This window comes from Diadema antillarum, unplaced genomic scaffold (genome assembly GCF_040938485.1).
Source record: "Diadema antillarum isolate AM-2024a unplaced genomic scaffold, OU_Dant_1.0 seq00001152_RagTag, whole genome shotgun sequence".
In the NCBI taxonomy this organism is placed as follows: Eukaryota; Metazoa; Echinodermata; class Echinoidea; order Diadematoida; family Diadematidae; genus Diadema; species Diadema antillarum.
Window position 1 is genome coordinate 229,719 of NW_027271963.1, and position 26,740 is coordinate 256,458.

At 42.3% G+C, this 26,740-nt stretch overlaps 2 protein-coding genes across 2 annotated transcripts in view; one reads left to right on the forward strand and one right to left on the reverse strand.

The window, feature by feature from the left end:
- The window catches only part of LOC139744272 (uncharacterized), a 337,296-nt gene that overhangs the window by 144,280 nt on the left and 166,276 nt on the right, over positions 1–26,740 (forward strand). The gene's annotated exons all lie outside the window — the stretch shown is intronic.
- Positions 22,024–26,505, reverse strand: LOC139744266 (uncharacterized). Its single transcript, XM_071654711.1, has one exon. The coding sequence runs from the start codon at positions 26,503–26,505 to the stop codon at positions 22,024–22,026; it is 4,482 nt and encodes a 1,493-aa protein (XP_071510812.1).

Here is a 26,740-nt window from a genome sequence, read left to right on the forward strand (position 1 = left end):
CTCCAGACCTTGTTGTTTTGGTTGGATTCTTACTTTCTCCCCTATCTGGAGTTCAGGGAGGGGTTTTGCCGTTTTGTCATAGTTCTTCTTGGCTATTTTTCTCCTCTGATTGATGCTCTCCTGCACCCCGTCGACTACCTCAGGATTCAGCAATCCTTCCGGTGTGGGCAAGATAGTGCTGGTACGCCGAGACATCAGTCGTTGGGCTGGACTACTGCCAGTCTCATTTGGTGTATTCCTCCAGTCAAGTACTACTAGATACACATCCTGCTTCTCATGTGCTGTTTTTTTTTTGCAGGATTTTCTTTGCGATTTTCACAGCTGACTCCGCTTTCCCATTGCTCTGGCTAATGCAATGGTGAGGAGGTGACATGTTCAAACTCCCAGTTTTCCGCGAACTGTTCATATTCTCTGGCCACAAACTGGGGTCCATTGTCAGTGATTGCTTTATCAGGCCGACCATGTCATGCAAAGTGGACTTTTGTGCATTTCACAATTGTCGCTGCTGTTGTGTCCCCTGTTACCTTGTCCACTTCCCAGAAGTCACTGTAGTGGTCCACCGTAATGAGATAATCCTCGTTCTTGTTGGTGAATAGATCTTGTGATACAAAACTCCATGCCCTTGATGGAATACTGTGGGAGAGCATTGGTTCTTTCTGCTGCTTTGCTTGAAAAGTGTTACATGTGCTACATTGTGTGACTTTTTCCTTCACTTCTCCTTGCATGCCCGGCCAAAACAGCACATCTCTGGCTCTCCTGATACAGGCATCTACCCCCAGATGGCTACTGTGGATTCGGTTTAACATCAAGGGTCGCATTGCTCTAGGGACTATGACCTTCATGCCCTTGTACAGAATCCCATTTTGTGCAGAGTTTTCATCTCGAAAGTCGTAGTACTTTCGTATTGCAGTCGGCACCTCGTCTTTGCTATCAGGCCAGCCATTCATGACCACTGACATCGGGGTTTGTAGCACAGGATCCCTCAGGGTTTCTTTCTGAAGTTGGATGGATGTGGCATCACTTATGCGGACATGTCTGTCTGGTTGATCTCTTCCAACTCCTTGTAGATATTGTCCTGGCTGCCTGTTTCTGGAAGATACGCCCTGCTCAGCCAATCTGCAATTAGCATGTCCTTGCCCGGGCAGTATACAACCTCTACTTGGTATGTTTGTAGCCACAGCATCATTCTCTGCAAACGTTTCAGTGCATTGTGAATCGCCTTTCTGAATATGGGCACCAAGGGCTTGTGGTCAGTCAGGATCGCCACGTTCCTTCCTTGGATGAATTGGTCGAATTTCTCACAGCTGTAGACGATAGCCAAGCATTCTTTTTCTATCCGGGCATAGTTCTACTCAGTCTTGGTCAAGGCACGTGATGCCAATGTAACCGGTTGCCCATTCTGAAGCAAGGTTGCCCCAGTCCTCTTTCTCTGACGCGTCACATTGTATTGTGACTTCTTCCTTGACGTCGTAGTACTCCAGAACTGGTGCCGAGGTCAGCATTTTTCAGAGCTCATTGAGCGTGTCTGTGTGGTCATCGCGCCATTCAAAAAGAACGTCTTTGTCTGTGAGTCGTCGAAGGGGTTCTGCTACGTCTGATAGTCTAGGGAGAAATCGTGCCAGGTACGTCACACTCCCTAGAAGGCGTTGGACACCCTTTTTGTCAGTAGGGTTGGGCATGTCAACCACGGCTCGTACTTTGTCTGGATCTGATTTGAGTCCTTCGCTAGTCAGGAGATGACCCATGTATGGTACCTCATCCATGCTCAGACACAGCTTTTTCTTGTTGAGTTTCAGCTGGACTTGCCGTGCCCTTTCCAGGAACGCTCTCAGGTTCTGATCGTGGTCTGCCATGGCCTCCTCTAGTGTGTCACCACTGCCGTACACCAGGAAGTCATCTGCTATCACTTCCACACCATTGTGTCCCTCAACAATTTCGTGCTGGCGTCTCTGAAATTCTTCCGGCGCTGTTGATATACTGAATGGCATGCGGGTCCATCTGTATCGGCCAAAGGGTGTTGCGAAGTTTGTGAGGAAGCTGCTCCTTTCAATCAGTTTCACTTGCCAAAACCCATCTTTTGCGTCCAGGACCGAAAAGACTTTGGCATTGGACAGCTTTGGCAAGACATCATCCATGGTTGGCATGAGGTAGTGCGGCCGTTTGAGGGCTCTATTTAAATTTCGCGGGTCAATGCAGATCCTCATCTTGCCCGGTTTCCTTACAATGACTGTGTTGCTCAGCCAATCAGTGGGTTGGGATACCTTTTTCACTATACCCCTGTTTTCTAGATCATCCAGCTTCTGTTTGAGTTCAGGTTTCAAGGCTACTGCGACCTTCCTTGCCAAATTCTTGACAGGCACGATTTTGTCATCCACAGTTATGTCATACTCGCCAGGGAGACTTCCGAGTCCTTCAAAGACATCACTGTATTCGTCTATGATTGCTTGTGGGGGTTTTCTTTCTTTCAGCTGGTTGACCTCATTCAGAGCATTGCCTGCTTTGACATATATCAGGCCCATTTCCAGCGATGTCTTGCTTGATAAGAGTGGCATTTGATTTGTTTCTATGACCTTGAAAGCCACTTCCTGCTCCCTGTCCTCATGTTGGCATGTGAGTGTACATTCCCCTCTGACTGGTATGGTTCGTCCATCATAGAGTCTTATCTTAGACTTAGTTGTTTCAAGCTGTGGTCAACCAGAGTTTTCAATTTCACAGAGTTTCTCAAATGAAAGCACATTGCATGTAGCTCCTGTGTCAATTTGGCATTCCATAATATGCTCGTGGTTCTGGAGCTTCACCGTGATGGGCACTGTCAATTTCCTTCCCCCATTTTTAATGTTCAATGTCCCTACTTCCTCCAAGGCAAAGGTCTCATCGTCACTGCTTTCGTAAGAGTTGTTCTCATCTACCTGGTGTAGGGATGCTGGTTTGCCTCTGGCCATGCACACATTTTGGAAATGGTTTGGCTTGCCCTACTTTTTGCAGGTTTTCCCATAAGCTGGGCATTTTTCTTTTTGTTTCTCATGACTGCCTCCACAGTATCTGCGGTTTCCTTTCTGATTGTGTGTACCTTTCCTCTGGCCTTTTCCTTTCTCTTTCCAGTGCTTGCTCTGTGTATGAGACTGCTTTTGGTTGTAGCGCCCTCCAGTGTTGTGCCTTTCTTTTCCTTTGGATTTGTGCACGAAATGCACATTCTCTTCTCCTTTAACTACTTTGAGCTGTTGCTGTGCAGCTTCACTGACCTCTAATGTGGCAGTGGCCTTCCTAAGGTCACACACCGGGACCTGCTCCCTAAAGAGTCTTGCTTGCGCCTGTTTATCCTTGCAGCCCAGGACTAATCTGTCCCTGATCATTTCTTCTTGTAGGTTACCAAATTTGCACGGCTCGCCTAATTTCCTCAAGCGTACTACAAATTGATCTATCGTTTCATTTTGCTGTTGGTTGGCGCTGTGAAAGATGTACGGGTAGCGATCATAGAGAACATTCCTTGCTGGTGCAAAATCTTCGGTAAGCTTTGTCAGGATTGAGCCTGGATTTTTTGCCTGTTCTTCAGTCAGGGCTAGAGACATCAGCCTTTCTTTACATTCTTGCCCCATTATTGCTCGAAGTGTAGCTACTTGTATTTCCTGAGACTTCTTGTTTAATTCTGTGGCCACAGAATAGTCAGTCCATGATTCTTTAAAGACCTTCCAATTCGTTTCGAGATCACCCCTGCAGCTCATCGGCTGAGGCGGTGGTATCTGGCGTGTCGCCATTTTCAACAGGTGGGACTACAGCGGTAGATTTTAAGCAAAATTCTACTCACGCATCGGCTGCAGCAGACTTGGGTTCCGGGGTTGTGAGCACCTCTTCTCAGTCAAATTTTCCCTTGCATGACATGGCAAATGTCCGTTGCATGGGATCCCACTCAAGCTGACACCATGTTGGTTCAATATCAGGCAAAAATAAGACTATTCAGACCGTAGTTACAGTTCACTGTTTACTCATGTTCTCAGGCTTTTGTATCAACGTTGTGCATACGTATGTATGCTTACATGTGACATCGATAGTGATATCGATAGTTTTGTGATCGGGGATCGCATATTCCCATAACACAGTCTAGCAGTACCAGTACAGTATACATCCTAAGCGCAGCACCAAACGAATGCGCACATACTGTAGGCCTATGCGCATGCAACAGCTAGCCATGCATTGCATTGGAGCCGCAATTCACGACACGTCACGGCACTAGCACTAGCCAGCCAATCAGACAGATCCATCCGTACAAGTATGCGCACAATTCTTTTCCTGCCAATTGTGCATATGGTCAAATGCATAGCATGCACTAGAAGCGCAGGCACAGGGCACCACTGCGCGCGTTGTGGCCGCGGCTGTCACATGCCCTGCATGCTGACTTGTAAAGTACGTGTATCACAGTGTTAATGTTAAACATGTACGGTGTATAGAACGTATTTGAGGTGTTCTAAAAGTAAATGCGTCTGTTTACCCTGACAGTAAAAGTGTTTAGGCCTACACACCAATCAACTGGACAATGCGCTAAACCATGAACGAAATCATTAACAAAGACAATTTCCATTTTTTCTAGTAGTTAAATTATAGGACTGTACATGCGAAACCAAAATATAAAAGTATTACAATTGTATTACATATTTTAGGTTACTGAATATCCTTTTTAGGCATTTCCATGAAAGGCCTAAAACATGAATTATTTCATAATGCATCTTAATGTCGTAACAGTTTCCACTTTCTCGTGATGAAAGGGAACTAGAAATTCCAATTTACTCACCATTTCCAACACTTCTTCATATATGTGGACGTAGTGAGATTAACATAGCGTGACCAGAATACAAAGACTCCAACCCAAAGTACCGGTACCTTCTGATCTGGAGATTCTCCCGCCTGAAACCCCTAGCAAACAGGAGACTCAAAGTTGATGTGTGCGAAGCGCAAAATTCCAGGGATCTAGATGCTCTCTGGTGGTATCTAAGGCTTATTTTTTTCAACATACGATAGAAATATGTAAAAAATCCTCTCCAACGGGAGACAAAGAGCCAGGGCGGGAGAAATTCAATCTCAAACGGGAGAACGGGAGATTTTGCAAAAATGGGTTTTCGGCGGGAGATCTCCCGTCGAAAACGGGAGAGTTGGAGTCTCTGAGAATAAACACTCAAAGCTAAACACTTGTAGAACTCTCAATACTTTACACTTGCTATACACACCGGGTATTTAGATGTTAAACAAAGTGTTTAGATTTTCAACACTGTGTTTAGGTCATAAACATCTCGCATGTCGCATTTTTTACAGTGTACAGCAGCTTCTTTTCCCCCTCTTCCCAGGTAGACCGCCCCCTTCTAGCTTATCCCAAAGTTCCTGCAGTTCATGTCTCTGTCGATGATGTGGTCATCTCGAGAACCTTTGTTCTGAGTCTGCTGTTCTCAAGCCTTCCTGCCTTCCCTTCATCTTGTCGGCTGCACCTTGGTGGGGATGGGAGATCCTTCATTGACAGATACACTCTGCAGTCTTTCATGAAAATAGTATTTAAACCAATCATACTCACGACATGAAATACCTTAAAACATTTTTTTTTTCAGGATCCTACTGTGAGGAATTACACTAAATATTTTTCTGAGGTCAAAGAAAATTGCCCCTGTAGAATGTCCCTTTTCCATATTTTACAACAGATAATCTACTATATCTGTTACACACATTGCAGTCAAATGTGATGGCCTAAAACCAGACTGTTGGGAATACAACAATTTATTTAAATAAATATACAGCTGTCCATGAGTATAAAGACCCTGCAGGTCAACACCTTTTTTATTTATGCCGTATCAGGTTCCATAAACAAAGTTGCACCTCCAAACCTGTCTATCTAGCATGGTTGTCCTCAGTTCACTAGTGCAATCAAGTTCTGTGTCTTTCTTCAGTACACAGATGAAAATGGTCCTACCTCTATCTCTTTTTGCAATTCCCTGTTTTGCTCCAACAGTGTGAGGGAATAGGCAGATAGCTCAGGGTGCTGCGCACAGTGTCCCGCTTCTCTCACACACTATGTCAGACACTTTTGGTAATCTACCATATAAGTCCGCATTTCTAATGTAGTCACTCCACAACACATTAAGAGCTATCCTGAGCATGCTTGTACTGTAAAAGTGGTTTCTTTCGCGTACAGAAACTTTCGCGGTTTCCATCGGTGCAGACTTTTTCGCGTGTGTTTAAATTCGCGGTCGATAATGATAGCGTTGTACAAGCGACGAGTTCAAAACATTTTCGCGTGATGTTAAATTCGCGGTTCAACCTCAGAGCGCAAAAAGCGCGAAAATAAAACCACCGCGAAAGAAACCACTTTTACAGTATACAGTCCATCCAAGACTTTCTCTTGTCGGGTTTTAAGTGTCCATGTCTGTGCTCCATGCAGTAGTACAGACTCAACTGTTGTGACAAAAAGTGGCCATTTTATGTCATCGAGCTGGGACTTCCATACTTTCCTCATTGTGTGCAAGCAGTCTATTCATGACCATGTCTGATCCTGATGTCTTGTTCTGTCAAGGCAATCCAGAAGCCCAGATACTTGAAGTTGTTATTCACATCGAGTACTGCACCATCTAAGGTTGTGATAGTGGTGTCGTCGATATTAGAGGGTGCTGTAATACTGCTGCCATAAGAAGAATTTTGTCTCTTAAAGTTGGCCTTGATTTTTTTCCTGATTTGGGATCACCAGTGCTCCGTCGTATTATATAAGGGTAATTAAGAACACAGTTTTGAAGTTGCTACTTACAAATGTTTTATACATCCCCTTACACCTTTTATACATCCCAGTCAAGAGAATGAGCTGTCAAGGATGTAATTTGCAAAACAGTAATGAATTCACAGAGTTGAGATGTGCACAGAACAGAATGACATAGAAATAGCCCTATCTCTTTTTTGATAAGGTTATTGAACAACAAGCATTGACTTGTGGGTCGGGGTAGTTATGCTGTATCTGTATAATGGCTGCATGATTTTTTTTTCTGAGTTTTTTTTTCCTGTTGATTATTAATGGAGACATGATGTTTAGTTTTACAGAAAGTGCTAGGTGTGATATTATGATGAGAGACCATTGAAATCAAATTGGATAGTACGCTGCTATCATAATAATAATAATAATACAGGGTACTTATTATGCGCAAGTTCCACATAGTTAACGTGCTCAAGGCGCAGTAGAAGAGTAAGTTATGAAATACAAAAATCCTTACACAAACATGCACATGGAAATGAATGACACAATAATGATAATGAAAAAATACACATCATAATATACGATTCTACTGGAAAATGGTCATGAACAAATGAGTCTTGAGGGCAACTTTAAAGGAGTCAACATTCGAAATGTGACGGATAGCTTGAGGCGACTGATTCCACAGGTAAGGTCCAGCATGTGCAAATGACCGATCCCCCCATGATTTCTTCGTTTTTGGAACAACAAGCAATATACAATCGGATGACCTTAAACATCTGGAAGGATTATAAAATGTCAGTAAATCAACATTGTACTCTGGGGCAGATCCGTAAACGCAATGAAAAACAAATAGTAATAGTTTGAATACAATGGGAGATACAGCAGGTAACCAATGCAATGAGGATAAAACAGGGGTAATGTCAGTATTTCTCCTGGTAAGGGTAACAATGGGGGCTGCTGAATTTTGCAATTTTTGTAACCGTGAAAGTTGAGATTGTGGTAGCTGAAATAGGAGTGCATTACCAAAGTCAAGTCGGGATGATATAAGAGCATGAACTATTTTTTCTGTGGCTGAACGAGTTAAATACTTGCGAATAATGCCCAAATTGCATAACTGATATCTCACGGATTTACAGACAGCAGAGAGATCTGAACAGACATGGACATTGTAGAATCAAATAATACTCCAAGATTTCTACATGATTTCTACTTGATTTCTACATTATTTCTATCATCCGGTTGAATGTTGGCCAGCTTTATGCCCTTTCGTAATTTCAGTCATGTTGTAACTACATTATAAGTGTAATTTAGAATATATTTTTTGAACTGTGAAATATAAATGTATTTTTTTACATTTTTATATATTACAGCCAAGAGAATGAGTTGTCAAGGATGAAATTTTTAAAATAATGAATTTATAGAGATAAGATTATTGAATAATAAGCAATGAATTATGGGTCGGGGTAGCTGTGCTGTATCTGTATAAGGGTTGTATGATTTCATTTTTCTCTCTGCTTTTATTATTATCAATGGAGACATGATTTTTTTTTATAATATGAAGTGTTAGGTGTGATATAGTGATGAGAGACTTTAAAATCAATTTGTATAGTATACTATTATCACCCAGTTGACCACGGACAGTTTTTATGCCTTTTTGTAATCTCAATCATGTTGCGATTGCATACATGAATATATATATGCAATTCAGAATATATTTTTCAAGTTGTGATATATGAATTATTTTTTTTTATTTTTCATACAGTCAGATACAGTATGTAAATATGTAGAAATAGTTTTTTTTTATATTGAATACGATGATGTGTGATTATGCCTGTGTAATTTTGAAATGGGTTGTTCGATTAAAGAAATTATGTTTTGTTTTTTTGTAGTATACAGCTACACATATTTTTGGTAAAGAATTATTGTTTGAAATATACTCATATAATCTTATATATTTGTGATATCAAATGGATAGATTTTATGTATGCACACATATATGTTTTTGTTTTTTGTGTAGCAATATCTGGTAATTGTTTTGTGCAATATCTTTCATGTCTAATTGTTTTTTAATGTGGATGTAATGTACGACAGTTCAATGTATCTAATTGTCATTAATTGTCATTGCAATGCATTTTAGCCTTCAGGCTACGATTTTGCAAATTTTACCCAATAAACCATTCTAATAATAATAATAATTAAATGCCATCACCTTTGTCTTCTTGACATTGAGCCATAAACCAATCTTTTTGCACTCCTTTTCCACTGCAAGTAGCAGTTCCCTTGCCTTTTCAGTCGTATCTTATATTAAGGCAATATTGTCAACAAAATCAAGGTCATACAGTGACCATTACAGGTGGAACACAATGGCTTTTATAGGGCACCAATGTAAAACCAAGTTCCTTTTCCTTGCCACTGATGGCAATTCACAAAGCATAGTCAAGGCCTATGATAAACAGAAAGGGTACTGATGTGTCTCCTTGAAGTACTGTACCCCAGCCAGTATTTCAAAGTACTCTGTCCTCTCCGTGAGGCGAGCATACCTTTGCATGCGTCTTGGAATAAGTGACAATGGCATGAACTAGTTTCTCAGGAATGCCATAAGCATTGAAAATCTCGAGGAGCTTCCCTCGATGAATGCTTTCAAAGGCCTTCTTGAAATCAATAAATGCAATCACTGCAGGAATGCTCCTATCTATCACTCCTTCAAGTACTGTAAAAGTGGAAATTTTCGCGGTGTTGAAATTTTCGCGCATTTCGCGCAACCAGAAACTAGCGCGAAAATGAAAGCACGTGAATTTAATTGCTTGCCATTTATTCCTGTGCGTGATGTCTTGATTCCGCGGAATTAAGAACACGCAAAACTCTTCTGACCCTGCCAATCGTGAAAAATTAGTCGCGCGAAAATATCCACTTTTACAGTATTCTTCTAAGTGCTAGGATCTGTCCTAAAATCGATCGTTTCTGTCGAAAGCCATTCTGAGAGTCCCTTGGCAGTGGATCTATGTAAGGTCTGATATGGTTGAAGATCATTCTGTGATATGTTTTGGCTACTACTGAGCTCAGGTAAATCCCATGGTAGTTATCAGTCTTGGAGAGATCCCCTGAATTTGATACTGGTATGATGTTAAATGTAGACCACTGTTCCAGCTTGGCTCCGTCTGCATATGAGCAGTGGATAAATTCTAAGATGATGTCATCCACAGGGACAAATTTCAGTACTTTAGGGGCTACCCCATCCTCCCCACTGCTTTTGTCAGTTCTTTATGCATGCTTTAGCCTTCTTGTAATCACTCATTGTAAAACAGACCATCTGATATGAGAAGGTTACTGAAGTGGGTGCTATTGATTCATTATCTTCTACAAGCTCAGGAGGGTTGCCCAAGAGGTTCTTGTAGTGTGAGTACACAGTTGTAACTCTCTTTTTTGCACTTTCACCCTGAATCCTGACAGACTGGGATGTATTCCATCCAGATATGTCATTGATAAGCTTCCAGCTCAGTCCATACCTTCGATTTTCATGTGCTTCCTCTACCGTTATTTGTCTGGTCGTTTTTTCCTGTTTCCTGATCCAACATTGTATGTCCTGTATAATTTTTCCTTTTTTCTTGCATACTCTTCTCTCCTCTTACCATGTTCGCTCTTGCCTGTCATGAACACTCTATAAGCAGCTTTGACCATGACCATATGACCATGACGCAGCTCCCACTGCATCATGTCCATTTTTCTTTGATGCAGCGAGAACTCCATGGACATCGCATTGGTGTAAAGGGGATATAAAGTTGGCAAGGAATTTATAATTTAATTTCCTCATATTGTCCGCGTATCTAAGTGTTAGTCAGAAAATCATCCTGATTGTTCTAGTCCCGTGATTTAACCACTCCTTGTGTGATCCTAGATGTGTCCACGCTAACCTGCTATGATCAGCATTTTTGCCCTTATTGATCCCTAGGACACTCATAGGTATGTCTGCAGTCAGTACTCAGACATTCCTAGTAATGTGCTGGGACAAGCTTTTTCACACACTTTTTCTGCATGTGATATGGAAAGAATGCCAAAATGGCACAATTTGCTTCTGCAACCCTTCCTGTTCTTGTCAGGGCTCTTGTTGATTTTAGCCCTTATTGGATGAAGTTCCAGTGTGACAGATGCTGTGAAACTTGTGCCAGCCCTATTTTACAGTTGCATATTAATTGTAGCATTCAAACGAAGACGTGATATCATGGGGGGAATTATGGGTGAAAACTGTTCCTCGGTGGACCAATTGTATGCCTATTTGGGGAAAAATATCATCTGCATAGTGAAAGCTGCTCTCATCAGAGAATTTTCAGATTTTAAGATCATAATATCATACTCAAGCCTTTAATCTTTTTTTGTAACATTCAGAAAGTCAAGTCATGAATCAAAGCAATTTATTGTTGTTTTTTATCATACAGATCATGCAACCTTGTATTTTTGGATAGAAATCCTCTTTTTTTTCCTCTTGCAAAACAAATGCAGACATCTCTAGAATTTGTTTTGAAAAAGAAGAAATCAAGTGCAATTTGACATGGACAAAATATTCATAGGTAAATTATTTCATATGAATTACCGAAACAGAGCAAACAATTTACAAGGTTCTAGTGTAAAAAATTATACTGAAGGTAAAAAATAATATAGATAATTGGTCATCTCTTGTGGTGTGTTTCTAAAGTTGTTTTGACCATTTTGTCATATGAAATCTGTCAACGTATATAATTGTTCTTTTGCCTTAAATACTTCAGACAAGCTGCTGATGACTTATCCTGCATCAATTTGTTAAACAATCTAATCATAGCTTTCTGATGTTGGCAGTCATATACTAATGATATATTACATCCTCCTAACCTTTGCACTTGTTTGTGTATTATAAGTTTAATGGATGATTTTCTTATCCTATTGCTTAATTACTTAAAGAAGTGTTTGTGTAAGATATTTTTTGCGTGTCATGTTCTTGAATCATTGGGTAGAGTACTTTTGCCCTGTGGTCTTCATGCAGTCATCGCAAACTGGAAAGACAAGCCAGTGCAGTGGTTCTTGGTGATAACATGTTATTGTTATCCCGATGGAATCCCATTTTCTGTGCTCATTTTTCCACTAATAAACATGTTATTTTGTATAAATTGTTCTCCGGCATATCCATCATGTTGTGTCTCAATTGTATGCAGAGGAATGGTTGCAGATTTTGTCAATGTGAGACATACAGTATGTACATTTGGTTTCTTGGTGTGTGTGTGATGACTTTGTGCACAGTCCCCTCACAGCCCATTATGCATTATTCTTAATCTCACTAACCATGCGGACATATGGGAAGATGTGCTTGAATGACTGATACAGAGAGTTGTTTGAAAACCCAGACTAGATTGGCGGTGAAATTAGCTGCCTGCCATAAATTATCGTGCTGGCATGGTTTGCACAGTCTGCTACTTAACAACCTGAGATTTTTGTTTTGTTTGCAAGAGACATTCAAAGAAGATAGTTGGCTTGCCTAATGACTTAGGCCTAACTACAGCAGGTCTTTGGCATGATTTCCCTTAGCTGACGCCTGGTGTGTGATTTTTTTTTTCTTTTTATCAGTTAAAAAAAAGGAAAGTCTCCATCTTTTATTGCCATGTATGGCACCCCTCTCTATTTTCCCATGTTTAGCTTCAGATGGGGTTGCTACCAGGAAGATGGGCGTCAGGATATTAGTTCCAGAGGGAGTGGCAGGTAAGTTATCCCTTCTTATGTACACCAGAAAACTCATTAGTCCCCCTCAAAGCAGCACTGTGCACATCAAGCTTGGAATAGAGAGATTCTTTGTATTCTTTTTTTTTTTTGTATGAAGTGCAGGTTCACAAAGATTGACTGCAGTAGACTATATGTATTAGGAGCAAACCACTCAGAAGTATGTACCAGCATACAAGAGCCACAACTCACCATACTTGTGGATTAAACTTTGTGTGATCATGGAGGACAATCCATCATTACTAGAGGTACGAGCTGCAGAAAGTGCTTGGATGACCTGTGCGAGTGTACCAGCATCTAAAAGCAGTACTTCATTATTTGTTGTTGTTTTCAAGTGACAAAAACATTATCAATGCTGATGGTATTTACGTCAAAGGGGATGTATATCATATGTACAGGAACAAAGAAGGCTATCCTAGTATTGCTGTCTATCCTAGCAGCACATACTCATGGAACTGGTTTACTCCTTTTAAACTACACTTGTGTAGCACATTTACACAGCCTATGTATATTACTGTTGTACTTTGAGCTTTCACTTGTTACAGGAGCTGACAAAAGCAGTCACTTACACTCTGTTATGCATATAACAGACATTTTGCATATTCTTGCGAGCAATTGTAGACATTTGTGATGCGCTCCGTCGAAATGAGTCAAAAGTTGCAGAAAATGAAATTTTAGTTATGCCTATATATGTGAATTCTACAGACTCTTAGCTTTACAGTGATTTATACACTCAGCAAAAAAAAAAGGAAGTAAACACTTTTTCAAGTTCATATTTGTTATAGAATATTTGGCTAAAAGTTATTATTACCTATACGAGGTAGTTTTGCGAGGCAATTCCAGTTGTTATTTTGCAGGGTTAAAGGTCAGCAGTTGTTATTTTGCAGAGTTAGAGGTCAGCAGTCAATATTCGTTTCGCCACGTCGCTGCGTGTCGGTTACACACACCGTACCATACACAAAACATGAGCAAACAGTGCAATCTTCCGGTTTGGGGAGGTGGGAAGAGAAAGAGTGGAATCTCTCTCCCCACCTTCCTGCTTTAAACGTAAACATTCCGATCGACCACGAAAAGAAAACAGTCCAGGATGTCCGGTGTCAGTTACACACACCGCGGAAGAACGCTGATAAATCAACTCATACAAGGTCGACCACTTACAGCAGTGCAGTTAGGCAATGACTAGTCCATTTGTGCTCAGTAATTGCACAGTGACCATCAGTTTCACAACTCTCCAACTTTAAACAGAGAAGTAGAAATAAAGTGTAAGAGCGTTCAGAAGTTTGAAGTTTGCCTGTTACAACTACATATGTATCTTTGAAGTTGGAGTTGAATGATATACATTGATGAACAATTTTTCAATTATTCAACGTGTTGATGGTCTACAGGTAGTCAAATGTGGCTTGATCTGTATCATAGTGTATAGCCGTATTCACATATTTTCTTAATTTGCCTAGGGGATAGGTAATACCGTAAAGTTCCGTGTATAAGATGCACTATTTTTTCGTCGGAAAACATTGAAAATCGGGGGTGCATCGTATACACGGGTACAGTCGAATCACGGAAAAAAATCTGTCATGTACACCCAATTTTATAAGGCCAACTTGGGGCCATGTATGCCCATCGACGTTTGGAAGGTAAGCAATCACTAAAACTTACGGATAAATGAGCGATCTTTCAATCGGGACACACACAAAAGCTGCAAATACGAGATAAACTTACATCGGCCTTGTGTACAGTAACGATGTATCAATCTGGCCATAGACAACAGCTGCAACAGCACTGCTGTATGCTACCGATGTCACTTTACCAAGCTACCAACAGCCAACCTAGTAGCTGGAATACGCGATGTACAGGTATCATTACTAAATTACCGACACCGTAAAACTTATCAATGTACTAGTACCAATATGGCCATAGACAAAAGCTGTAAAATACGGAGTAGGATCGACACTATGTCACCGTAAATATGAACGATGTGTGAAGCATGCATGCATATTCATGTCGTTTGTTTGCTCTTCATCATTTCACGAGGCCAACTAGGATAGCATAGCTGGCTACACTGCACTGTAGCTAGCAAGCCTTTTGCAAAGGCAGCAGCTGCAGAGAGGCTCTTGCAATGGACTTGCGTGCACACAGCGATCGGATCGGAGAGCGCTTGCCCGTTGCGCGCTGTGTGTGCAAGTCCATTGCTCTCTGTGTGCGTGTGCTGAAATTATAGCGAGCTGCCTTTTGCGAAAGGCTAGCACTGTAGATACAAGCATAGTACAAGAGACACACATGTTACTGGTAATCCCTCCGGGTGAAACAACAGTGAGTGTAATTACCGTACGCACCGTACGTCTCGCTGTATGATCCCTCTGCTACACTTGTTGATGTTTGTCTTACTAGTATTTTTTTCGTAATGAACCCTCCAGTCTGACATGCGTCAAGACTAGTATGCGAGACACCCTCTGCTGTGTATGACAGCAAAGATCGTACTGTACACTCATGAGTACGATATGCATGACGCATGTACCACAATTGAAAGGCAAAACAATAGCAAGTGAGTACCGAGACAAGTCTCGCATTTTGCGTCTTCCATATTTTGCCGATGTCCGATGAATACCGTTAAAACAAAGTATAAAAGGAAACGAAAAATAGAGAAAATACATGCTGCATTCTAGGGAAATTTTGAGCTGAAATAATATGTATGACACACGCAATATTTGCGAGGAAATTTTCGTTTTTATTTTTTTTTTAAATTTTAGTTCCGAAAGTAGGGGTGCGTCTTATACACGGAACTTTACGGTAATTATGATATTGACTGGCCTTTCTTTCGGGAGGTACCAGATAAATATTGCCCGCACTGAAAACATATTGCCCTCGTCTTCGACTCGGGCAATATGCTTTCAGTTTGGGCAATATTTTCTGGTACCTCCCTCAGGGCCAGTCAATATTATATAAATGTACTATATCAGGGTTCGAAATTGGCGATGGTCCGCTGGCCATTGGCCACCCAAAATCATGTCGGACTAGCTAAAAATCATCAAATTCGGAAGTTACTAGTCCGTGTGGCCAGCCAAAATATTGTTCCAGTGTCGTTCCCACTTCCCAGCATACTGGCTGTGACAAGCCCTGAACGCAAATCGTCGCGCTGCGTACTCCGTGTGCAGCGCGCGAACGGAGCTAGTCCGTCCGTTTGTGCATCCTGTAAAGGAGTCTGCGCCAAGACTACTACATGCACCACCCTGGCACAGTCTCATAATATATAGGCTGTGTTGTAGCTTCTCCCTGGAGAGGCTGCAGTGCCAGTGGTGCGTGTTGTAGTCTTGGCGCACGCAGACTTTTTCCACGACCTCCAAGGGTTTGTGCCTGCAAACTAGCGGACGCCCATGGACCCTGGTGTTTACATCGATCGCCGTGGTATCTGCATGTATACCGATTACCGGTAGTTGTATTGTGTGTCTGGCCAGCCACATGCACATGCTGCTACATGCATTTTGTCCAATGTCTGTTTCTTTTCTCTCTCTCTCTCTTCTTTGCTTCTTCATCCGCTTATTCCCCTACCTCCCAAGTACGAACTGACTTTTTAGAGTGCTGTCTGTGTGATATTTACGATGTTATTGCATCATTTTTTTGCAATTAAGAGGTGAGTTTCTGTTCATGTGATACATACTTTGTTTGACGATGTGCAGGTGAAAAGTGTTCGAACTTTGTGTACCGTGGAAACTCGATATATAGTTAAAAGCGTGTAAATTAAATCTGTTCGACTGGACTTACTTGTGAAAATCACGGAGAAAACAGTTTCGTGACTCGTCCGAGTCACTTCTTCAGCTCTGTCTGGCTGGCGAGCATTCACCCGTGGAGGGTGAATGGGCGATGTTACTGCCTTTATTGTCTGTACGTCGAGGAATTTTTCGGATCACCGACTTGTATGTTGGTGAAAGGTTGTGTCGGAGTCCCCCTCCCCTGTTGAGGGAAGGATTTTCCGAAAAATTTTCCGAAAAATTCCTCGACGTACAGACAATAAAGGCAGTAACATCGCCCATTCACCCTCCACGGGTGAATGCTCGCCAGCCAGACAGAGCTGAAGAAGTGACTCGGACGAGTCACGAAACTGTTTTCTCCGTGATTTTCACAAGTAAGTCCAGTCGAACAGATTTAATTTACACGCTTTTAGCATACTACCTGGATGAATAAAAATCTGCATCGATATATCGATATATAGTTGTAAATATACAGTGACTAGACCTTCATTCGCCTTTGGAGATCTGATAATATATCTAAACACCTGAAAAACAAACTGATTTTTCCGGTCCCATTGAATTCATTTCCTTTGTTTTGTATTGTTTATTGACTACTGATATAAACATTAGGATTACAAAGAACAAATTGTCTCGGTCCCAAAGGAGTTTGTCATACCGAGTTTCCATTGTATTTCGCTTGGCGTTCGGTGCTGCAAACTTCCGCTAGGGCTTATTCTGTTCAATGGTTTCTAATATACTAGTTTGGTACGATTTCTTTCTTTTAATGTCACTCTATTCATTCCCTTTATATTTCGAAGTATTTAAAAGTGATTATTTTAAGTGTCTGGCACTGTACATGCATTGTCGTAACGGCGATTTCTCCGCTTTGCTGCAGTATTTCGAAGGAAGTTTGATCCCAGCTGTGTGTGATCTTTTGTAGAGTTTGTGTTGTCGGGATGTTGTTTGCGTAGGTGCAGTTTATCCCGAGTGATCATGTTGGTCATGTTTCTGAATGTTATAGGACAAGGGCCGAATGATCTGAGTGATGGTGACGATAATTACTGATGCTGGTGTAAAAGACAGCTTGCTGAGCATACTTCTTCTTTCCCCTCCGGCCCATGAATGATGAAAAAAAAATACATACACCTCACAACAAGAACCACTTGCTAGATAGCAACCTTCGTAAAGTTAAATCTAAATGTTCATTAACAGCAAAGGGGAAAAACACGACAGTACACATGTTTGTAAATACAAGCGAAGAGATTGTGTATGCAGTCTCTGGTCTTACGAGAAACTTGACACCCCACCCCCTCTCTCCTTGTGGAAATTTCCACAAAACCAGGTGCCAGACCCCAGCTAGGTGCCAGACGAAAGAATGCGCGCACTGGAATAAACAGCGTGTAAATATAGCCTGGAAATATCGATCGAAGAACTAGCTCGTGAGCTGAGTTCAAGGAATCATCGCAAAGATCATGATTCTATAAGCAACACATGGTTCTATAGCCTTTCTTTTGACCCATAGTAGAAATATCGAACAGTCGATTACACTATAAATTATAATAGTGTGCTTATTCGAGTATTTTAAATGTTTACTGAAAGGGATTGATTAATCACTCGATTAAAAAACTAAATCACAGAAATATATGAAAGTTCTCGTATGCCGAGACAAATTCACTACCCGGTTAGACAGCGGGAAGAGAATCTAACCTCCCTGGGTGTCAGGAAGTTTTCACAAACTCCAGGATCACCCCTTCCCCCTGCCAACTCCAACATGTTGCTCCCAAACGTGCATGGTAAATGCATGGCGTCTCGATGTCACCGTCAGGTACCCGAGGCTGCTTTGTTTTTGTCTTGGAATATTGATTCATTTCTTGTCATGACATGAGTGTAGTAATCTTTTTGCATGACTATGTAAAAATTTATGATACTCAACTCGTCTTTTTGATGTTTTTCTTTCAGTCCAAAAGGAAGACAAGATCGTATCATGACGTTTCAATTTTTCAAAAGGTCTGCTTTTGATAACTCACAGACTATCAAATCACCCTTGCCTGTTCCCAGGCCCTAGCTCCACCCTCCCTGCTCCACCCATCCTGCAATCTACACGCGCGCGCAAATTTTGCCATGTGGTTTTGCCAGCCAGCTGTCGGAATGTGCTTTGAAGTTACATGGCAGCCTGGCCTGGCTGGCATGAATGGGTGTCGAGTTTCCAATCAACATAGTACTGTTGTTTTATTCTTTCACCTGATAGAAACACGGAAATCAGGAAGGTGTAGGGAAGAGGTTTTTGTTGTGTGTTGCAATATGTGTGTGTGTGTGTGTTTTCTCTTTGTTTTTTCTTCTTCTTTTTTCCAATGGGATCGAGGCCAAGGTGTGGAAAGATCAGAGTGAAATGAGTACAAGTACACAGTGAAAGGAGTCAGGTAGAGGGGAGATGGAATAACCAATTACCAGAAGCATTTTATATATTGAAGTACCATTATGTGAAAAAAAAAATAAGGAGAGGTACACCTATTTCAGTGCTCCTGACAAGGCGTAAAGGAGCGTGGTAATACTAGAGTAGTCCTAAAAAATGAAACCCTGATTCTCTTTTTCTCAACCTCAGCTGTTTATCAACTTCACTCTCTTTTTTTTCCCATTAAAACCTTGAAATACTAGTGATTTTTTTTCAATTATTTATATTTTCTGATTATTTTTTTCTGTTCGGGCAAGTGTTTTACACTAATTTGCAAATCTGCTTGCCCGATTGGGCAAGTGATTAAAAAAAGTTGTGTAGCACCCTGGTTTATAATGGTGCCTCAAAAAGATGCTTAGCTTAAAACAAATCGACCATTAATTAGGCCTGTATTTGTCACTACTGAAACGTTTGTTTGGAGATAAAAAAAGAATGAATAATCGACCTGTTCTTCACTTCTTGTGTCGTGTTGGTGTGATTACTGCGTGCGTGCGTTCGTAAATAAACATCAACATTTCCGAGGCCTGTAGGCTGTATGTCTTGCCCCTGACCCGGAAGACAATTTAACCTGTCACAAAACAGTTACAAAACATAGTGATGATGAATGATGATAATGAAGTAATGATAATGAATATGATATATGATATAATAACTGAAATGTAGGCCTACTTGGGGCCCTCCCCAAATTGACATTAGTCATGCGATTAAAAAACAAGACGGACTAGTCAAAAATTTCTGTTGACCAGTCAAAAATTTTGCGGACTAGCCAAAATTGAATCTAACTGGTCCGCGTGGCTAGGTTAAAAAAAAAGTTAAGCGCGACCCCTGTATATACTATATGAAAGATAATTTGATTGACTTTCACCCCGGTAGGTCAATGAAAAGGGAAACTTTATGCATGACTACACACCTTTGTTTTTCTCTGGCAAGGTACAAAACTAGAAACTGCAAAAATGAACGAGACATGAAACTCGTCACTGAAGACGAGTTAGGTGATACGCTGGAGGGTCATCAGATATCGGTCACCCGTTATCGACAACAAAAACAATGTAATATAGCGACCTGAAGTTATATTGCAATAATATGTTTGTGAAGTTGAATTTTTTTTGTACTTTCATAATTCAGATCAAATTGTTTCCATCATGCAAAGTGTGACGCAGGATAAACGCACTCATAGGCCGAAGTTACGTGTCATCTCTTTTTATTGCGCTCAGAAATAAATAAATTAAAAAGAAAACCTGTGTTTGGAGTAAACAAACAGAAAACAAACAAATGAATATTTACAAGTTATTGAAACACGTTCAACACAGAGAAAGATGAATAACATGTGTTACTGCACCAAAGAGGTATCATGTACTGTGAATATAAACTGAACGTATGATGTTTACTCAACAATACATCATAGTGTGTAACCATGTAAAAGAAAAGAATGATTCAATGAGAAATTTTCTGCTAAGCCAGTGTCACATTGAAAATGCATTTCCAGGTTGTTTCATGTACAACACCTATCGGTCAGTCAACTAGACAAACATGTTTACGGGTAGGGATAACGAGACAAAAAGTGCGAGTGAGTGAGCGAGAGAGAAAGCGAGAGTGAGAGAGAGAAAGTGCTAGGACAGGTGTAAATGTTTTACAAGTCGCGCCATCGATGACCGAGAGGAGTTCATTTATTTTTGCATGTCAATTAATGTAGAAAGAAAAGACAGGAAATAGCTCCAGTTCCGGGAGAGTGCGGTATAGGTGTTTTCGTTCAAGTCCTTTTAGTTGTATCAAATATTCCAAATGCCTCGAAAAGGAGTGTCGTAGTCGAGTAGCAATTTAACAGTAGAGTTGGATCTTTTCGTGGCAGACACCATTTTGATTTCACCGAGAGAACATTGAGTTAGCTCCGTGATGGCAGAAAACCAACCTGCCACACCCAGGCGCCAGTTGGCAAGATAATTTTGTGTCTAAGCCCAATTTCGTTTGCGGCCAGGAGCCGTCCGTCCACCTTACCGTCAGCCTGTATACTGGCTGATTTGAGTTCAGATTTTGTTTGCTGCCAGAAGGCATATTCCAACAGCCTTTGCAGCCTTCCAGTAGCCAAGAAGAAGAGGCATTTTGGTTATATTACACCGGTCATTGGTAAGTTAAATTGCGATTTGATTTCTGCTTTGTCGTGTAAAAGGATGTGAATGTGTTTCAGGGCACCACATATAGCCCCGGAGAACCCCGTGAATAAGTGATAAAGTATATTATACTGGTGTACAGTTTTTGAAAACGATACGGTGATGTTTGATAAGCTATGCACTGTTATATTTCCAATGTTTGAAACATTTCATTATGTGAATTTTGTATGTTAATTGGATAATAATGCAGTTCTCAAATTTTCACTGTGATGTCAGGATTTTAAGCTGATAATCTTTTTGTGTGTGTGGTTAGAACACACCCCATTGGTATGTGTTGCATTTAAATAATTTTGTAGATGGCGCCGAGGCCGAGGTCGAATCTACTCCCAGGCCGACGCATTCGCAGCAGAGCGACTGTGCCCGCCCCTCGCTAGGGAGAACTTTTGACGCCAATGAATACGGAACGCGGGTCCCTCGCGAGACTTTGGAGCTGGAACAGCAACCTCGCATACAAGGACGCTCCACCCACGAATCAGTTATGTTCGGGAAGCGAATAGTTTGACAATTAAGGTGACTCTGTGGACAACGCAGGTGAGCGATGAACCTGGCGGGTGCATGACACCCTGTTGATATGATTGGTTATGACGAGGAAGTGTCGCCGAAGTAGAGAGGTGAAGGTCATGTTAAATTGGTAAAAGGATGAATATGATGTGCACATAATTCGAATGTTGGTATTTATACACTCCATGATAGTTGCGGGTTAACACAGAACCCGGATGTAAACGGAAGCAGTGTAATTGAAGGCAAGTGTTATAACCGCGGTAAACCGTCGTGCGTGCAGGCTGGTCATCTCAGGATCAGCACTACGGTGGTGTGAACCATATAGTGTTGCGCTTGATAGCAGATAGTGTATTGTCAGGGATAACGAATTAATAGTGAAGCTGTTATAATTATTCCGAAGAAGTGTCAAGCCAAAAGTACAGGTGGAACCGGACCAAGACAGGGTCCCGTTCACATGGTTGTCGAATATAAGAGTATTGTAATTTAATTTATCTCACTCAGAATTTTGATTTTGCATTTTATGTTGGTCACAACTCCTTGATTTCAGTCTTGTAAATATTCTACAAATGGTTTATTAAATTGTACATTAAAGTGAATGGCACGAGTGTGATTGAGTATTATTTAAGTCCGCCCATGTGACAAGCCCCCATTTCACTCCCCCTTTCGAAAAATGCATTTCATAATTAAAAGAAATTACTTATAACACTATCTTTCTCTCTACAGCCGGCTTAGTAGGTCTGCGCCAACATTCTCGCTGCCGCGGATAGCTTCCACACGGAATCTGTAGGGTTGCAAAGCCAGAATCCAACGCATTAGCCTCCCATTTGCAGGGCTAGCCGTGTTCATGTACACTAGTGGGTGGTGGTCTGTTTCTAGCACAAATTGTCTGCCGTACAAGTATGGTTCGAACTTCTTTACTGCCCAAACTACAGCTAAGCACTCACGTTCTATGGTTGAGTATGCTTGTTCTCGTCGAAGCAGTTTTCGGCTCGCGTAGGAGACTGGAAATCGTTCGTCTTGGTGTGTTTGGAGGAGGACTGCTCCTAGTCCAACGTTGGAGGCGTCTGTCCTGAGGATGAAGTCCTGTGACAAATCTGGCAAATGAAGGATAGGGGGGTTAGAAAGTTTTTCCTTCAGTGTTGTGAAGGCCTGCTCTTGGCTCGTTTCCCATTTTACCTTGTTTGGTTCAGCATTTCTGGTCCTGTCTGTGAGTGGTGCGGCGACGGCGGCGTAGTTCGGGATGAACTTCCGGTAGTAGTTCGCCATACCTAGGAAGGATCTGAGCTCTCGTTTGGTCTGAGGCTGACTTACCTCTTTGATGGCTTTGAGTTTTTCAGGGCGGGGTCTTACCTGTCCGTGTTCGATCACGTGTCCTAGGAATTCGACGCTTGTCTGTCCGATGAAGCACTTACTTGGTCTAGCAGTGAGCTTTGCGGCTCGTAGTCGTCTGAAGAGTTCTGTGAGTGTACGTAGGTGTTCTTCCCACGTGGTCGAATAGATGAGGATGTCGTCGATGTAGTTCACCGTTCCTCCGAGTTGGTCTAGCAGTCTCCTCATCAGTCGACTGAAGGAGGCGGGAGCGTTCACTAAGCCGAAGGGCATCATTGTGAACTGAAAGAGACCATCGGGGGTAAGAAAAGCGGTTAGTGGTTTGGATTCGGCAGCCATGGGTACCTGCCAGTATCCTTTGCTGAGATCTATTTTGGTGAAGAACTTTGCATGGGCGACTTTTGTGAAGAGTTCATCTTGATCTGGTATGGGTTCAGCATCAAATACAGTCACTTTATTGAGTTTTCTGAAGTCTACACAAAACCGGTTGCTGCCATCGGGCTTTTTAACCAGTACTATGGGGGAGGCAATGGGGCTTTCTGATGGCTCAATTACTTCGAGCGATAGCATGGTTTTTACCTCTTCTCTGACTGTGTCTCTAAGAGAGTGGGGAATGGGATATGGTTTACTCTTCGGGTGTTCATTTCCTTTGAGTTTGATGTGGTGTTCGCCTAACGTGGTTCGACCGGGAAGATCAGACAGGACGTCTTTGTACTCGTTGAGGAGTTCGTTGACCTGTTCTTTCTGTGGGGAGGAAAGGGCTGAGTTAATTGAGACATCGTCGAGTGACTCTTTCGCCTGAAATGGGAAAGGCTGTAGGAGAGATGTGTTAGTTAGTGGTTGCTGCGTTTCTTCCTCGTCATCATTTTGCTCTTCGCATTCGATCACGGCGGTACAAGCAGCTTCGGCATCTGAAATAGAGGGAACATCATTTCTAGCGTGATACTTTTTCAGAAGATTGATGTGGAACACCTTTGGTTTCCCGTTGAGGTCGATCCTGTAGTCCATGGAGCTGATTTTGGAGATCACGTCAAAGGGGCCCTTCCATTGTAGAAGGAGCTTATTCCTGTCAGTTGGTAGGAGTAGGAGTACCTTGTCTCCGACTTGTAGCTCCCTGTGTTTTGCCTTCTGATTGTAGTATTTTGCATACCTGTTTGCTGATTTCTGAAGTTGAGTGTGGGCGTTGCGGCATGTTTCGTCGATCCTGTTTCGGAGATCAAGTACATAGTGGTAAGTTGACTTGGTCTCACCTGTTTCGGCTTCTCCTGTCCAGAGTTCTCTCAGGATGTCGAGGGGTCCACGTACCTTCCGGCCGTAAAGAAGCTCGAACGGGGAGAACCCCATGCTCTCTTGTGGTGCTTCTCTCACTGCGAATAGAAGGGGAGTAATGTACCTGTCCCAGTCTTTTGGGTTTTCAGCGCACATACGTTTCAACATTTGTTTTAGGGTGCCATTGAAGCGCTCAACTAGTCCATTCGCGGCAGGGTGATATGGGGATGTAGTGAAGTGTTTGATGGAGAGTAATTTGCTTACCTCTTTCATGAGATCAGATGTGAACTGAGTCCCTTGATCGGTCAGCATTTCCTTGGGGATTCCGACTCTGGTGAAGATGCTCACTAGGGCTTCTGCAACTCTTTCTGTCGCGATGCTTGGGAGTGGGATTGCCTCGGGGTACCTAGTAGCAACATCAATAACGGTAAGTATGTACCTATTTTTCTGGTTAGTCATTGGGTGTATTGGTCCAACTATGTCTACAGCAATGCGTTCGAAGGGGACTTCGATGAGCGGCATCGTTCCGAGTGGGACCTTGGTTACACGACCTTTTGATAGTGTACGTTGGCAGACGTCACACGATCTACAGTACCTGGTAATGTCAGAGTTCATACCGGGCCAAAAGAAATTGGTAAGTATCTTTTCTGTTGTCTTTTTGGTACCTTGATGCCCTCCGAGTATGTTTTCATGGGCTGTTTGCATAACCTGTTTGCGGTATTGTTTTGGTACTACCACTTGTGTGATTGTTGTGTCGGGGTCCATTTGGGGAGAGTGGAATGAGCGATACAGCATTCCATCTTTGTAAAAGAAGGAAGAGAGACCGTTATTGCGACTTACCTTCTCTGAACGAGTATCGGCGAGTTCTCGCAGGCGGTGTAATGTTTCATCCTTCTGTTGTGCCTCTTTGAGAGCTGTTGGAGTCACGATATCTTCCATTGGGTGTGGGGTTCTGAGAGGACGAAATGGCTTACCGTCTCGTTGAGCCTGGGCTCTCGTCTGTACTGCGCCGACAGGCATTGGTGTAGCCGTCCAGTCAGGATCTGGGTTGTCTGGTTCTCTTACTCCGGGTAGGTTACCTAAAATCAGGTCATAGAGTGGAGTTTTCATGCACAATGCGTTAACTTTTCCTACGTAGAAGGGAGTGTCAACATCTATTCTAGCGACGGGGAGAGTTTTCACTGTGCCGTCAATCAGCACGCAAGTACTTTCTTCACCTGTCATTTGGGTTGGCTGGACAAGATCTTGTTTAATGACAGCTCCGCTGCAGCCGCTGTCTCTGAGAACAGAAATTTGATTGTTATTGATTAGTCCGTTAGTAACTGGCATTTGTCTGACCACATGTTCTTTGGTGCATGCTGCACTCATCAACGGCAAGGAGTGTCCACATTTGAATTGGATATGGTCTGTGGTGGATTCTAGCTTGGGGGCATTGAGTGGCATCCGAACCATCATACAAGAAGCCTCAATTTTGACCTTTGTGTTAGTGCAAGCTGGACATTGACAGGGAGTATGTGGGTTTGGTTCTACCTGATCGGGTTCCAATGAAGCCAGGTTGTGTTCCGAGATAGGGGGGTTTCCTTGCTCTGGATCCTGGGCGAGGACTAGACCTGCCGATTTCATGGGGGAGAAAGGACAATAGTTAGCAATGTGACCTGGTTTGTGGCATATGAAACACGTTCTGCCTCTGTTTCCCTGTTTTGTACAATCACGGGCAAGGTGACCGTGTTGGTGGCAGTTGTAACATTTGGGTTGAGATGGGGGCCTATTTCCTGAAATGTTATTTGGAGGGATTTTACCTTCAGGTCTGGTGTTGCTCCGTGGCATCTGTCCCACGTGTGTCTGGATGTTCCTTTGTGCCGGTGGGGGTGGTTTGAAGGTGCCTCCTCTGGCGTCTAAGTACTGCTCAGCTAGTTTCACCACGTCCTTCGAAGTCTCGGGCTGCCGTTCCTTCAGGAAGATGGCCAGCTCTCGATGACACCCACTGATGAGCTGCTCCCGGAGGAGTAGATCTGCCAGCTCCTCGAAGGTGTGCTCTATACCAGAGAGGCTTACCCACCTGTTCAAGTAGTTCTCTAGTCGGTTTGCATACTGGGATGCCGTTTCTCCTGTTGTCGGTTTGCCTGAAAAAAACTTGGAGCGAAATCCTTCTGCAGTGAGCTGAAAGGATTTCAAGAGTGCATGTTTCAAAGTGTCATAATCATTGGATTCCGCACTTGACAATCTAGAGTGGACATCAAGAGCCTTACCTGTAAGCAGTGTGCTTAAGTTGAGTGCCCAGTCTGTAGTTGGCCAGTTTTGATTTTTGGCATATCGTTCGAACCGCTGTAGATAGGCATCTATGTTATCTTTGTCTTCCTGAAATAGAGGCAATTTTGGAGATCGAGCTTTGCACCCATTAGAACTTGATTCGCTTTTGGTTTGCTTTTCACGCGCTATCGCCAATTGTAGCTCGGCTGTTTCTCTTTCCTGTCGCCTTAACTCTAACATGTCCGCTCTTTCCTCTCTGAGTCTCTTTTGCTCGTCTGTAACAAACTGTCTAAGCTCCTCTCCACTGAATCCGAACTTTTCTCCAATTTCAGTTAACTTAGCTAGCTCCATTCTGAATTACCTGAGCACTTATACTACCAGAATGTATTCAGATCAGTTCAGATCATGTACACAATGAATATACAACGGTGCACCTATAGATAGTACATACATACAAATGTAGAGGAAACAAAAAAAATCACAAGTTTTCTTCAACCTTTTTCTTTACACTGTTTTCTCCGTTTATATACCCATGTGACTTCGAATGGCACGAGTTATACTCCCGGACAAGCCCCCAGAAAATGTC

Bases quoted from the DNA above. Each gene is read 5' to 3' on its own strand.
- LOC139744266 (XM_071654711.1), bottom strand. From the start codon at position 26,505: ATGGAGCTAGCTAAGTTAACTGAAATTGGAGAAAAGTTCGGATTCAGT.